Below are 15,634 nucleotides of genomic sequence, written 5' to 3'. Positions count from 1 at the left end.
AATAAGTTGGCGAAGGCGAATAGAGTGAGGTGGTATGGACATGTTTTGAGAAAGGATGAATATAAAGTTTTGAAAAGAGCGCTGTAATTGCATGTGGAGAGTCGTAGAAAGCAAGGAAGACCCAAGAAACCGTGGAAAAGGCGAGTTGAGGAGGAAAGCAGTAAGGTGGGCTTGACAGGAGAGAACGCGTTGGAAAGGTCGATGTGGATTGTGGAGGCAGGGTGTGAAGGCGATTGCGACAATTGGAGGTGAATCCAGCCACCCTCGGTAACGGGGACATTACCGGATTAAAACTGGACCACTACTACAAGGGTCGGGGAGTCCTGCCTTTTACCACCCTTGAGCAGTGGCGGCGACTCGGTCTAAAATCTAGATGTTTGGGCACATGTCGAACAGCCATGGCGTGGTCTGCGGTTTGTTCCTCCTTGCCACACTCACAGATCGCGGATGAAGCCATCCTCCATTTGTGCATGTTGTAGTGGAACAGTCCGACGTTTGTGGGCAAGCGAGTTGTTTGTTATGGCAGTTTGATAGCTTCCGCGCTGCTACAACGTATTGTTGCGTTCGGGCAGTACAGTCCAAGGGCGGTCTAAAATTAAACGGCCAACAGTTTGAATGGCCAAAAACACTACAATATTAATATGTTATTGAATTTCCGCAGAGGGAAGACGAATACAAACAAATGCCAAACATGATCGTGATGAATGGTTCTGGGGCTAATACTTACATTTCGAACTCTTCCTGGCTGGGTAAGGTAGTAGAAGGCAATCTGTTTCCATCACTGACTATTTTGGAATCGGTAGCCGATCAATACATCGTCAGCTTCTATTGGGCGACTGCCACCCTGGTCTGCGTCGGTTACGGCGACATCCACGCTCAGCTGCCCATCGAAATGTTTTTTGTGACCGTTGTCATGATTTTTGGAACTGTCTTTTACTCTTTCATTCTCGGAGCAATGGCAGCCGACACGCAAACTGATGACATCAGACGAGGGATTTACAAACACAGGTTGTCGGATATTTTAAAATTCTTCAAAGTCTACGACGTGGCAGAAGAAACACAAGCACAGGTATATGGCAATTTTTGAACTTTTTTCTTTCATGGTAATTGTGTCGTTTATAATGTTGTCTGCGTAGTCGAGTGATGAGGGACTTGGTATGCCCTCGAAAGGGCACCGGTTTCACACCGCACAAGGGTATGTGGCTGTATCCTTGACAGGACACTTAAAGACATGCCTGATGGTGGACACAAAAATTAGGTTCCTTGCCTTCACTGCCACTTAATCTAAATCTTCAACTACCAAGCGTAAGCCGGAATATGACAAAATATAGCAATTTTGAACAATGTGATAATCGCAGCCGCTCATCGGATAAATGGCAATAAGTAATTTTTTCAACCAACAAATTAAGATTATATCAAACTCCAAACTTATTTCCCTCTTTTTATGAAGTTGTATTGCTTAAAATGTATATTGTTAAGTCAACCTACTTGCAAACATTATAAGTTCACTTGCAAGCAAAGGTGCAGGCTTGAAGCTATTTAATTACCTAAAGTTGTTTCAACTAGTTCATTGGATGATACCGCCATCAACGACGCACTGCGTACTGTGACTGGATGCCTGCGTCCCACTCCAACGGACTGCCTACCCATCCTAGCAGGCATCCAACCCGCTGAGCTACGCCGTAAAGGAGCCACAATTTCTTTCGCTTGCCGCGCTTTGGACCCCGACCATCTCCTCCATGCAACATTCAAGCGACCACCACCTATAAAGCAGCGGCTGAAATCAAGACGCCCCTTTGCGCCTGCCGCACAACAACTACTTAAGAACGCAGAAGAACTTGGTTTAAGTGCGGCACACTGGACGAACCACATGTGGAACACGGAGTGGCAAAATCACACCTCCACGCTCCGTGACTTCATACCCGACGCCGATCCCCGTCCACCAGGGATGCCCTCGCAAGGCTTGCGTGGGTCAGGCTTAACCGCCTGCGAACTGGCATCGGCCGCTTTCGTTCGGACATGCACAAGTGGGGCCTGGCTCCTTCATCAGAATGCGAGTGTGGTGCCACGTATCAGACCGCAGACCATGTCATCCACCACTGCCTAACCCACCGTCCTCACACGGTGCGCATGGTCTGAGGGTCCTGGACGACGAGACTGCTGAGTGGCTGAAGATTTCCTGCCCTCCAATCTAGCCTGGAAAGATTGCTCATACGCCATCATCATCATTGAATGATTTTTGACTGCAACCGGCTTTGATTCAGCACTCGTGAACATGTTCGACATCCTGTGCAAATTGTTTACGTGCCATTTTTAGCATATTTGATCTCATTAACTTCATGTTAAGAGGTAACCAAATAAAACGGTTGTGATGAAAAGAAGGAAACAATTTAATAATTATTGAACCTTTTTTTCAACTTTTTTTTATGTGAAACAGGTACTGAATTATTACTGCTACCTTTGGGACCGTACAGGGGGTGTAAGCCCTGAGAAATTATTTGTGGGCCTGCCTCCTTCAATCCGCACGAGTGTGTGCCAAAGTATGTACGGTCCTATGATCCGGGAGGCTTTTGACGAAGGTGCCCACGTTGATAAAGAAACAAGAGGATTTTTCAGATTGTTGTCGACCCACATCACACCTTCGCTCTACTTGAAGAAAAGCATTATTTGCCGGTATTATCATTTATATTGTATGATATTGTAAAGATAAGGTTTATCTGACACTGTAGTTAAATGACCTGCTACTTTGTTAAATGCTGTTAATTTTGGACGATATACCATGTGGTGTATTATTTGTTTTGCTTCTGTTTGATTTCGGAGCGCTCAGCCATCACTGTTTTTTTTCTCGTGTCATTTCTGCATTTGAAAGCACGTTTTGAATGGTGGAAATACAATGTAAACTTTTTAAGAGTAAAAAAGGTAGTTCAAACGTTTCCCTTTGTTTTGCACCACATTGCTGGTACAAGTAAAAAAAACGACTTTACTTAAACGTAGATTACTTAACATGTATCACGTGATTGGACGTCACACTTTAAAATAAAATGGCTTTGATTTTAATCAAACCTAGTTTTAAGGAGTCTGGTAACTTTTGTTCCATTTTTTTTGCAAAGTAGTGATATTGCATACATTGCGCGTGTTGTACACTATTCTACTTGTTGCTGCAGACGAGACGACATCGGGAATGAAATGTTCTTTGTTCAACGTGGCAGTGTTGCCATGCTTGATGACGATGAGCATACTGTTATGAAGATTCTCGGTCCTGGACAGCATTTTGGTGAAGTGCGTATTCTTGTATTAGTAAGGATGGGACAAGCAATGCTTGAGATGAAGTAGTTTTTTGACCTTCTGGCCTGTTAGCTTTATCTTTAAGCGAATTTTTTTTATGTATTTGAAATATTTCAAGCCAAGGCAATGGCATCGTCACGTTCTGTTGCTATGCACTAACTGTCAACTAGTTCATGGCCGGCTGGCTGGCTATTTACAGTATTAAACGTTGTAGAGCATTAGCTTCACACTGTCACAAAATGGCTACCAAGAGGATCCACCAGCTTTCATTTTGTTTAAAAATAAACGTCACGGAATTTTGAAATAAATAAGTCACCCTTAACTTCAAGTGGCATTTTCCTACGGCGATGGGAACAATTGTGTAGGCCTATCTTGTCAATCCATATTTTTCTTGCAAGCGGACGGCTAACGAATGAATGAATTACTGCTAGGTGGCCCTGTTGTTCGCTGTGCCAAGGAGCAAGACCATCAGAGCGGTAACGAATTGTGAGCTGAACGTCTTGACAAAGAAGGATCTCGATAACATATTGAACATGTTCCCACAATTCCGAAAAAGGATGACCACGATAGCCCGGGTAGGACTACACTGCTGCGGTATTCTTTGTACTCAAATCAGAAATGTACTTTATGTCCGAACACCGATTGAGGATGCTGGGGAAATTAAAAGATGGGCACATCTTTCTGAAACTCTAGTTTGAAAAAACAGCTAAAATTGTTTAAATTTTTTTGATTATTCATTTTCATCAGCCTGGCTCCTTCATCAGAATGCGAGTGTGGTGCCACTGAACAGACCGCAGCCCATGTCATTCACCGGCCTCCACACTGTGCGCATGGTATGAGGGTCTTGGATGACGAGACTGTTGAGTGGCTGATGATTTCCTGCCCTCCAATCTAGCCTGGAAAGATCTGCTCATACGCCGATGATCAATACCATTTCTGTTCAATAAAATATGCTGGTCGTGATTAGCTTGCACGATGATTGGGCTTATAATTAAATTCTTATTTCACTCAAAGTGCAATTGACTCTTATCCTATAAAAACATTTCTATCTTAATGACCAAATGTTGCTCTTCTTTTTCCATGGGGGCCAGTTGGGTAAATGTGCAAGGAAATTCATTCATTAACTTATTTTACATGTTATTCAGGCGAATCGCATAGGAATAAGAAATGATAATGGATAAACTGTTAAAACTATAAACATCAGTATATTTGTTGTTGTCAGGATCGTAGACTGTGTGGGGTTAGGTCAACAACTTATCAGCATCATCCAAGCAATCTTGCTCTACAGTTAAGCTCCATGCATGTTTTGGGACCGAGAAAAAGTGAAGAAACGTCTTTCTTTAAGGTAAAATACAATTCTCTGCTGTCGTTAGCATAAAACTCTTCCACTGTACAATAGTCATGTTGTGTGAACAGAGGCATCACAACTGGTGGGCGGTGAGAAAGCTCCCCCGCTGTCCCTAGCTATATGCAATAATATTGAATTTCACTGGATTTGTATCAAAAATGTCACAAGCGTGTTTTGCCCTCCCAGATGATGAAACCACTGTTATGCCACTGATCAAAAAAATTTAATCAGAATTTTTATTGTTTGAGTGACTCAAACAATGACTTTTTAAAGTATATATATTTTAAAAGATGCTTTGCAAAATGAACCCAATTGTTTAGGCCTACATGATTGAAAAATGTATGATTTGTACATTTGTCAAAATGTAACTTACGTGGTGAGAAATCGAGTGAAACTTTAACTTTATGGAAAAGCGATCTAAAAAAATTCACTTTTCTTTACAAAAGTACCAAGCTCAGCGTTTTCGTTTGTATTCACTTTTTGACTATTGTCTCTTGCGGTGAATCCATTATGTGAGGTCCCTATACTGAGCTTTCCTACTTGTAAACATCTGTTTGAGTTTTGTAAGTAAATAGTTATTTCTGTTTTATCTTAATGAAATATTTTAGGTCTTTGGACAGCGTACAACAGACTCTAACGACCAATTCAATAACTTATCACGATATTCCATATTTGTGTTATTCCCACCACAACCATCATCTTTGTCATGCAACGTTATAAGAACGTTTTTGTTGCAAGTTAATTTTCGTTTAATTACAAACAATTTCATCACCATTTTTTTTCCATGTGCAGTTTCGAGTCATTGACAACAAATCAACGTTCAGCTTCATTTGGGCAAATGCAACTATTTTTCTTTCTTTTCTATCCGGCTCACTCTGCATTTACCAAGCTTGCTTCTACAATCATTATCCCGTTCTCTACATAGTCGGGTACGCTATCGACACCTGGTGGGTTGCGCTTGTTATTTTGTAACCAATTATGCACCAATTATGCACGTTGCAGAAAAAATAATTTTGTTACTTTCCTGGCGAGCGTGAAGATGTAATCCTGGTAGCGTGGCCGAGTGGTGAGATCGTTTGCCTGATGCTCGAAAGGACCCCGGTTCGACGCCGACCTCGGGCATGCAGATAGGTTTTGACAAGACTCAGTATTCTTTCAATAACGCTGCATGGCCGAAGGCTGAGAGTCGTGGTACTACGCTTGAAAGGGCTCCGCTTCGATACCGCTCCGGCATGAAGCTGTTTTAGCAAGGAAAAGGCTAGCCTGAAAGTGGACATGGAAGATTGGCTTCCCTGCCTTTCCCACAATTTCATTTAAATCTTTAACCACCGGGCGTAAGTTTAGGTGCTACAAAAAGATGACAAAGATTGACTTTCTTGTCTTCCCATGAGCTATATTTCAATCTTTAAGCATAACATAGGATACGGCTAATACATTGATTAATTTTTCAAACTCTATGTGTTATATCTTTGTGGTGATGCAAACGAAATGAACATTACCGAAGTGAATGACCAACACCATTCGTTATTGCACATGACTGGGAAACCGTAGTCCGAAAGCTAGTGCAAACCGCTATTACCACAGCGAACTCGCAGCATCAGGCTAAAACAATTCCTTTGTATCTGCATTTGTGAAGTAAACAACGATCATGCTGCTAAAAGCGAAACTTAATTTATTTCATCAACGAAGTGTTTTGATATCTCCAGGTTCATCGTCGACATGCTCGTTACTTTCCATTCGAGTTTCTACGATCAGTTCAGCTCTAACGTGAACACGTTGAAAGTAATTCATCTCCACTACGCAAAGTCTCCTTATCTGTTCACACTGGACGCCATTGCTAATGCTCCTCTTGACATCATGTCCGTCTTTCCCTCGGACCTCAAACTCCGCCTGTCCTTGCTGTGCTTCTCAAGGCTCAATCGAGTCCTAAGGATGTACAGACTTATTCGGACCTTTAAGACTTGGGAAAAGAATATCCGCAACAAGTAAGATAGGTTAATGACATAAAGTATATGATCATTGTTGCTTTTCTAAATTAATTCAAGTGTGACCAATGACCATGCGTGATAAACTGTCATTGTCTAAAAACCTTCTTTTAACTTTAGTCTCTCTGTGCGGGGTCGCCCCTATGGATTTCCCGTTTCTACAATGATCTATTTGATGTATCGCCTTTTTGTAAATTCACGGCTCCCTTCTGCTCGCTTGTGGAATCTCTGCATCTTTTAAGTCTCCCTATCTCTCTTGGCTCCTCCTTGACTAACCCATGTTTTATTAAACAATTTCCTAGTTCGAAAGCTCACGCATGGTCACTGGTCAGTGCTATCTGAAATCTGAATCGTATGTTCAAGCACGACCAGTACAGTAAGTAGAACTTAGAAAAAATGAAAGCTTGTACCTAAACTATGAATATATTGTACAACGCTTTCTTGGCTTATCCTTCAATTATAATGAGTAAAGTAACTTATCATTTGCCTATGACTGGGGAACTGTGATCCAAAAGCTCATGACGAACGTGCATACTGCATACCCGCTGCATTAGGCTGAAAAAGAACGTTTAATCTACACACGTGAAAAAGTAACTTATGTTGCGACGTAGAAATGCTCAAATTTGTCTTCTAAAGTAACAGTCTGGTAAACCCACGCTTACTCAATCTAAGCGAAATAAAGCAGCTGAAAAAAACACTAATTTCATGGTTTGCATTTGCATATTTCTTTTGCATTTTAACAGTAAAGACAAATCCTGTACAAGTTGCGAAACCTTTGGTTGACCACGAGATATATTTCAACTTTCAGTGTTGCCTTTTTTTCTCAACATTTAAGAATTATCTGACAAGCATCCACTGTTGCAGTGTTTTGGTCGTTCGACTGTACGAGTCTTTGCTTTGTGTTTTCTTTGCTTTCAACCTTATAGGATCGATTTGGTTTACAATCGCATGTCCTGTTGGAACCTGCCAAAGCGACACGTGGGTTAGCGGAAAGTTTACAGGTGGTCTACCTTTGATTGTATTTAACTGTGATTTTTGAAATTTGAAACGGAATATTTGCATGAAAGAAGAAAAAACGCTGAATTAAGTTTTGTTTCTCCGTTTTTTTTTGTTTTTTTTTTTTTTTTATACTTGTGTTTCGAAGTTTTTCCAAACGTTTTTTTTTGCGTTTGATTTTACTTCATTTAAACGACACCGTGTTTGATCCGTATTTAAACTTTTCGTTTTTTCTTTTGAGCTTTGATCGATTTTGTCCACCCTCACATCTCCACTGAGTGAACACCTGGCTCTGCTACATGCTACAACTTGATCGGCAGCAGTGGCCGAGTGATTAGCGCGTTAGCGCTTTCCCGCAATGCAGGATAAAGATATGAAAAACAATACAAAATGGCAAGATCGATCAACGCTTGTTCAACTCTCAGGGTGTGCGATTGAGCAACGCGCGTCCATGATAACGCAAGTGAAACCGCTAAAATTGATTTTCCAAAAACTGCTTTCGCAGTCCGAGGGTAAATATTCCCACAATCAATCTTCTTGGTTACACATTCCTTGTATTTTAATGTAAGTTATGTCATGGTTTTTTCTGATATTGTTGCTACGCATTTTCTTTATTGTCACGTCAATGCCAAACGTTGCATTGCCACACTGGCAACATTCATTTTCAATTCTCGTGGGTTTTCCTGTGCGTTTACACGAGGTCAAGCTTTTGTTACAACATGCCATGTATGTGTTCTACTTTATGCGAAATATCTTTCAGGCTATGTTGCAGCGAATATTTCCAGTCACCAACTTCTGCCTTGGGTCGACTGTTTATACTGGGCAGTGTCTACCATGACCTCTACTGGATATGGCGATATCCGGCCCTTGGCTCGGGTAGAGATGGTCTATGCTTGCTTTGTCATGGTCTTGGGAAAGGTAATGATAGGATACGTTCTTGGGATGGCAGCTGCGACGTTGGCCAATGACGAAAGCTTGAGAGTATGGTACAAACAAAACGTGTCGGTGAGTGAGCAATGATGGTTGTATCATGTGTTTTTGTTTAAGATTTTCTTATTTGCCGGTATGCTACTTCCAGCGCTTTGCAAGGCAGACAGTTCAGTGCAGCCGCACGTTGAGACACAGTGGTGTGTAAGTGTACATAGAGGCGCAGCCGAGTGCACTATTATCTCGAATTTAATTTTTCTATGCTCAAATGTGAGCAGAAGATCATTGAGACATTTTTATAAGATACTTAGTGTGACTTGACAAAGCATTGAACCCACAACTACCGACTCAGAGGCGGGCACGAAATCCACTAGAATAGACTACTGGGCCGGCGCGGCGACAAAGTTATACTTTAGCAAAACACGGTCATGTAAATGAAAATACTTTAAGTTTATGTTTGAAAAGATGTTTTGAGCTTTTTGGTAAGTCTTGATTGCACAAGGGGACTTTAATATTCTGTGCATCAGACAAGCTAAAACAACGAAATGTAACAAATTCTTTATCTTTTTTTCTTCAGCAAACTAGGGATGGCAGATAATATTCTACTCCAAACTGTAACCAAAAACTTTTATGGCTTGGTTATATATATATTTTTTATGCATAAAAATCTACTGTACTGTACAACATAAATAGCTATTAACAACCCAAGACAGCAAATCAGTCGCTTTTTGCATTGTTTCAACGTCTGAAGACCTTGAACCAATGTAAAAAGCGACTGATTTACTATCTGGGAATGGATGTTTCCACCTTTCCACGCAGGCAGTCAAGCGGTGCATGACAGACCATAAGTTTGACAAGAAGCTATACACACACGTGGTCCAGTACTACGAGTACATGTGGATGAAAAATCAAGGCGTCAACGTCATGAATTTGTTTCCAGATCTTTGCTTCAGGTATTATTTGGTGAAGTGCACGCGCAGATTACTTTTACATACCCGGAAGTGTCCATTCACATTCAGCACAAATGACGTCCACACAGTTACGGCATGGCCTCTTTTTGTTTTCAGAAAAGTGTCTAATTGCATAAATAAAGTAGAAAACTTGAAGTGGATTCAAGAGTCGTTCAAAAGTATTCATTTCACTGAACATAATGACTGAAAGAATTATTTTTTCACTGTCGTCATTTACAGCGCCCAGGAGTATAGTTTTTATCGTAAATGTTATTAGCATTATTTTTATGACCTCAGCTTGGGTTACGTGGCCATGCTTGGAAGCTGTCCATTGATTAGATGTTAGTATTCAATTGTTAACATGATAAAATGTACACTAGATTACACACAATTTCGATGAATCCATAAACAAGATTATAAACAAAATTTGTGTTTCATTAAATCCACTGCGATAAAAGATGTCTTTTTAATAAGGGCACAGACATTTTGACACGGCTAGAATAACCTTTCCTTGTGTTCTGTGTCAGCAAAGTTTTTATGGCAATTCATTGGCGATTAGCTGAACGGCGCAAAACCCCATCTCATTTTTGGTTTGCAATTTACATACTTTTACTGTTGGTTATGGTAAAACATTCCAGTAATTGCCAGTAAACAACACTTTTTAATTTTATGTGTTTTTTTTCCCAGCTTGCGGGCTGATATTTACAGCCAGATCTGTGGTGACATGGTCAATAGCATAGAATTGTTTGAAGACTGTCCAGACAACTTCAAACGCCATCTTTGCATGGTCATGGTGCCCACTGCTTACATGCCGGGGGACTATATCTGCTTACAGGTAACGCGGTAGACATGCGGTACGAAGATCCAGTAGCCTACGCAAAATTTGTCACTTTGTACGTGTAAAATCGATGTAAAAAGTGACTACTTTTTTGATTAAGAAGTTAATCTTTTCTTAGAAAGCGTATGGAACAAACGGTTCATAATTTTTATGATATCGTTTTTGTATCAAGTGAACTTTCTATTCAGAAATATGAAAGACTGAAAACGCATAGACACTGCATTGTTGCAGTTTTTTTTTAATGCTGACAATTAATGTTAAATTAATCTTGTATTATTTTCACACGGCAGTAGAACCTGTCCACCAGTAAGGCAAAATGATTTCAAACAATACACTTATTTTATCAGTCACGAAAAATCGCCTGACGTTTTTGTCCGAAGCGACCTCTTTGGCTGGGCGGCCTTACTTGAAAAGCGTTGAAATTAATTCAGGGTTGAGAAAAACCCGGGTTTTTTAAAAAAAAAAGCCCTGGTTTTTTGGGTTTTATTGGGTTTTATTTAAAAAAGATGCAAAAAAAGGTAGATTCATGCTTATTTCACCTCAAATACTACTTTTTACCAATAAAGTGCCTCTCACTCACAGTACATGCTGGCATAACTCAATAAAATATGCACTAGGGCTGTTTAACAATGAGGCCTTCTTGCATAAATGAGTTTTAGTGTAGTACAAAGTGGCAGTACTTGATTTTTGTGTACAGAAATATCCACTGCGTTTTCAATTTATCCTTGGAAATTTACTTCATTTTTTCAATTTTCTTATAAAAATTGGACAAATATGATGCTCTGGGTTTTTTATTGGTTTTTTTAAGTGGGTTTTTAAAAAAAACACCCGTTTTTTTTGGGTTGGGTAAAATACCGACAACCCTGAATTAATTGAGAGAATATAGATTCTCTGAGTGACAAATCATCGTTAAGTCTGTGAGAGTCGTATATTCACAGACTAGGTTTTAAACCAGTGACGCAAAGCAAAAACCTAAGAATTTCAGTTACAAAGCGATGTCCGCTCCGCTGCTTGTAAACGCCTGACTTTACGAACGCACATAACGCAAGATCAAGTGGCTCTGGTTCGACTCTGGAGGTGTGCGCTTGAGCAACGCATTTCAAGGACTGCTCTCCATTCAGCAGCACCCATTGAATGAAATAATTCACAGACAACAACACTTCAACAATCGGAAACTTTACCCTCTCAAACTCGGTGACTGGATCTGTCTCAGCGGTTCAAAGGGATTAAGCTCTCCTACAAGCTTTCTCAGCCGAGGCTAAATATTTCCACAATAAAAATAATTTGAAACTGTGCTAGCTGCTGACGATGCTGTTACACTTCACCAAATGTGAGCGTTGTCTGCTTTTCTCAGGGTGACGTTCGTTCAGAAATGTTCATAATTTACCGTGGCGTGGCTGAGGCCGAGGAAAATCGCGAACACGATAAAGTTTCGGTTCGTTTGGTGATGGAAGGAGAGAACTTCTTGTGCGAGAGCGTATTGTGTAAAGTACGTTGCCAATGCTACTTGCACTTTGTGGTATTTGCTCTCCCTAGTATTTGCTCTTCCTAGTTATTGCTTCATATTTGTGAGCGGAAAGTAGACGTATAGCAATGACTGGGAAAAGGAAGAACAGTTTTCGAAAAGCTAATTATAGTCGCTTTAACATTTTTCGAAGAATCTTGTTCGTGAGTGTTTGTTTTTGTGAGCTATCTGCAGGCAATTAACTTCAGTTTTCGTATTTATATTTTTAACATTGCACATTTCTCTACAGGTGCGACGACCTTGCTCCCTGCGGGCACGTACATACGTGGACGTCTTCAGTATGACGATGGAAGGTCTGCAAGACATCTTGAAATCTCACCCAATTGCACAAGAAATCGTTCTCGCAAACGCTCAAAAGCTTTTCCCATCACTAAATCTATAGCTAGACTCGAATTTGTTATACGATTGGCTGCAGCTTATTTATTAACTTTTTGGGTCGAGTGATGCATATAAGTTGTTCCATTTTTTTTACAATTCCTATGATAGGCCTATCAATAATAAAGTAGCTTTGACTTTAGTCACTATGTTAAGGGGCTACAGTAAGATTGTTGCTTGTTTATGGGATGATGTGTCTCCAAATATCATTTCATTCTTTATTGTGATATTTTTCAGCGTCGATTTTACGTAACAAGATCTATATTAGTCTTCAATTAATAGAATGTGGTAGCCTACTGCCACTGTACTGCGTCACTAGCGATTAGAGTTGCCACTGAGTTATAGGCTTATAGCAATATAAAGGCGAAGGTTCAGATTCAATCCTATCATTGAATGAACGTTGTAATCCATTGTGATGCTCACGATATGATTTGGTAGGCTCAAAGCGTGTTGAAATGTTTTAATGCGATTATATATTTACCTAGTGGCACAAACAAAAAGTGTCAAATTATTTATTTTCTAACCTGTATCGCTGTTTTAAAGTTGTTACGGGAGGCACTGTGTTTTGTTTCTTGCTAATAAAATTGTTTACATCTCTACTAGGCTACCAATATCACTAGCCTACTTTTAAACTTGACTGTGATGCTACCCAAACAGCAAAATCCGTCATTGTTACATTGATTCAACGTCTGCAGACGAATTTGACGAATTTTGCTGTCTGGCTAGAGAACAGTGGACTGAAATTAAACACGATGACCACCAATCCACCATAATTTCTTCAATGTACCGCAGGTATAGGTTTAGGGCCGTTGACAGGATTTCTCGGGCCCGGTACCCATTTATTTTCGGGCCCCCTTCATCGACAATGTTATGAATATAAAGGTTGTGTACAAACGTTTATTGATGTGCTGTTAAAATGAGGATGACACATGCCGTTCAAAGTAGAGAATTAAGAGGAATATCATTTATATATTCTCAAAGATTTGTTGTATCCACGAATTTCCCCAACTGTGCGATTACGCATTAGGGATTTCTCCTTAAACCGCAAAATCCTTGCTCTCAATCACGATCTTTGTCGGTATGTTTAAAATTGTTGGAGTTTTTGGCTGAAATTAATTCTTTGTAAAGTAGAGTAGCCGTAGGAGAGTAAAACATTTTGGGGGGCGAACATAATTTGCCCAAATTTTGTCTTTGCGTATATATTTTCAAAAATACTAAATTACTCACAATCTCTGAGAGTCATCAACTTGGCCGTGTACGAAACACAAGCAAAAAAACACGTACAACAGCAAAACAAGGCTGAGCTTACTTTAATTTACGTTCATAGACCTGTCTGTGTCCCAATTAAATAAACTATCAAATTAAAACATTCTTGTGTATCACAAAAAAATATACAGTATATTAAGCCTAACTGGATTCAAAAAAATTTGAACTGAGACTTCACCAATAACTGGATAACAATAATTGCTGAATATTCATGTCACCAGATTATATGAAAATCTCCAGTCCAACTTCAATAAAAGGCCTTCGACGAAAAGTAGCTCAATCTTTTCAATTCGAAGATAGTCCAAAGACTCAATATTTGTAAATTTGCATTGAAAAAAACTAAAAATGACAATTCGTTTACTTATCAAACCAGTAACATTACTTAATCCATGCTGCTTCAAATCTTACAGCCTGAAAAAAATTTGACAGTTTACCATTCTATGTGCATCAAACTCCCACCTTTAAACAAAACTACTTTTGATACCAAAAATATTAATATTATGTTACAATAAAATCATAGTCAACGTTTTTTCAGAAGATCATTACAAAGATAATCTTACTTCACAATGAAGCAGCTAGGCCTACTCAAATCACAAGCACTGAAGAAAAATGACTCCCAGATAATAACTTCAAACTCAATCGTTGCCACAAAATACAGACCACATTACCAAAACATGACACGAAAATAGCACTGTTTACATTGCCTGATATATTAACTGCATGAATTGGATGACAAAACAACATAACATGTGTCTTTATATCTGATTGTTGTTGCTCTAATACTGTGTCATAGATAGTAAATAGCTGAGCATATCAACCCTGGGTCTGGCAAAGACAAACAGCAGTTTATACAAAAAAATTCAATATAGAAAACAGTTAAACCATAGCTCACAAAAACATGAAATTAAATCCAGGAAAATTCACAAGTTGTTTTCATTTAATATACTTTTTCACTTTGTACATAACTATAGTTAGTGGCCGGGATCAATGCTCACAAAAGTGGTGTATATGTGGCCTCACAACTGTTGATTATTCAAGTTTATAACAAATGCTTATTTTGTTTGACCATATCTAAAAATGATAAGCTATCTTTGTAGCATTTAAGTCAAGTTTTGCGAGCATAGCATAACTCATGGTAAAATTGACTTATCCAATAATTGGATATTTTTGCCCAAATAGTTTTACCAACAACAATATACATTAGTGGGATATAGAGAAAAAACAAAAACTTCATAAGTTCACCAGAACCCAGCAGGGTTTCAAAATTCTACCAATGAAGGAATTTAGGCTAGTGTGATATTCTAATGAACATCTGCAATAAGCTTATCTCAGCTGGTCGAAGCATTATTTTGCTTTTTTTTCTGCAAATACTGAATCGAAACTTAACATTCTGCCCAAATTTTAATACCAAATATAAAAGTTTTCAAAATTGTCAATACTCTGTTTTGCATTCAAAGCAAAATATTTTTTATACAAAATGCAACACTATAAAGTTACTAAACTGGTAGAATGTTGAAAACTTATAGTAAGAATTGATTTGCCCAAATAACTAGACATTTTTGCCCAAATTATTTTTATAATCAACTACATTAGTAGGATATTGAGAAAAAACAAAAAACCTCATAAAGTTTCCAGTAGGCTTTTAAATCTTACCCATGAAGAAATGCAGCCTACATGTTAGTGAACATCAGTAATAAGCTTACCTCTGTTTCCCAACTGTGCTTTTTTACAGTTCTATTTTGCAGTTGTCTAATCGAAACTTATCATTCTGCCCAGATTGCAATACCACATGCAACAGTTCTCATAAATTACAACAATTATGTAAAGTTTCTAAACTGGTGAGGCGTCGAAACATTGTGGTAAGATTGATTTGCCCAAATAACTGGACATTTTTGTGCAAATTTGCGACATTTTTTTTCAGCGGGGGAACGACTGCCCCCCCCCCCCCATCTCCTACGGCTATGTATTGTAGATGCAAGTAGCTAGAAGTGATTACCACCAAAAAAAATATATATTCAGAATTAAAGAGTGGGTGAAGAAAAATATTTCATGTTTTTCAAAAAAAAAACGTGGTTAAGGAAATCACTAATACCCGGAAGGGGGCCCGGTACTTTACCATCTGACGGCTGAAGTGGCTGT

At 39.1% G+C, this 15,634-nt stretch overlaps 1 protein-coding gene across 3 annotated transcripts in view; it reads left to right on the top strand.

Annotated features, from left to right (window-relative positions):
• LOC145766481 (uncharacterized) overlaps positions 1-12,828 on the top strand; it is a 48,792-nt gene extending 35,964 nt beyond the window's left edge. For all 3 annotated transcript variants that reach the window (XM_082578205.1, XM_082578207.1, XM_082578206.1), the window contains 13 exons: positions 662-1,069; positions 2,438-2,673; positions 3,165-3,279; positions 3,717-3,860; positions 4,508-4,630; positions 5,426-5,580; positions 6,340-6,618; positions 7,483-7,619; positions 8,375-8,619; positions 9,361-9,494; positions 10,179-10,326; positions 11,684-11,818; positions 12,084-12,828. In XM_082578205.1, the coding sequence (XP_082434331.1) occupies positions 662-1,069; positions 2,438-2,673; positions 3,165-3,279; positions 3,717-3,860; positions 4,508-4,630; positions 5,426-5,580; positions 6,340-6,618; positions 7,483-7,619; positions 8,375-8,619; positions 9,361-9,494; positions 10,179-10,326; positions 11,684-11,818; positions 12,084-12,236 (2,412 nt within the window). In that variant the 3' untranslated portion in view covers positions 12,237-12,828. The remainder of the gene's footprint in view (positions 1-661; positions 1,070-2,437; positions 2,674-3,164; positions 3,280-3,716; positions 3,861-4,507; positions 4,631-5,425; positions 5,581-6,339; positions 6,619-7,482; positions 7,620-8,374; positions 8,620-9,360; positions 9,495-10,178; positions 10,327-11,683; positions 11,819-12,083) is intronic.
• The last annotated feature ends 2,806 nt before the right edge of the window (positions 12,829-15,634 follow it).

This window comes from Aplidium turbinatum, chromosome 3, assembly GCF_918807975.1.
Source record: "Aplidium turbinatum chromosome 3, kaAplTurb1.1, whole genome shotgun sequence".
NCBI lineage: Eukaryota > Metazoa > Chordata > Ascidiacea > Aplousobranchia > Polyclinidae > Aplidium > Aplidium turbinatum.
The sequence above is the reverse complement of the archived record's forward strand: the minus strand, read 5'-3'. Positions and strand labels throughout refer to the sequence as shown.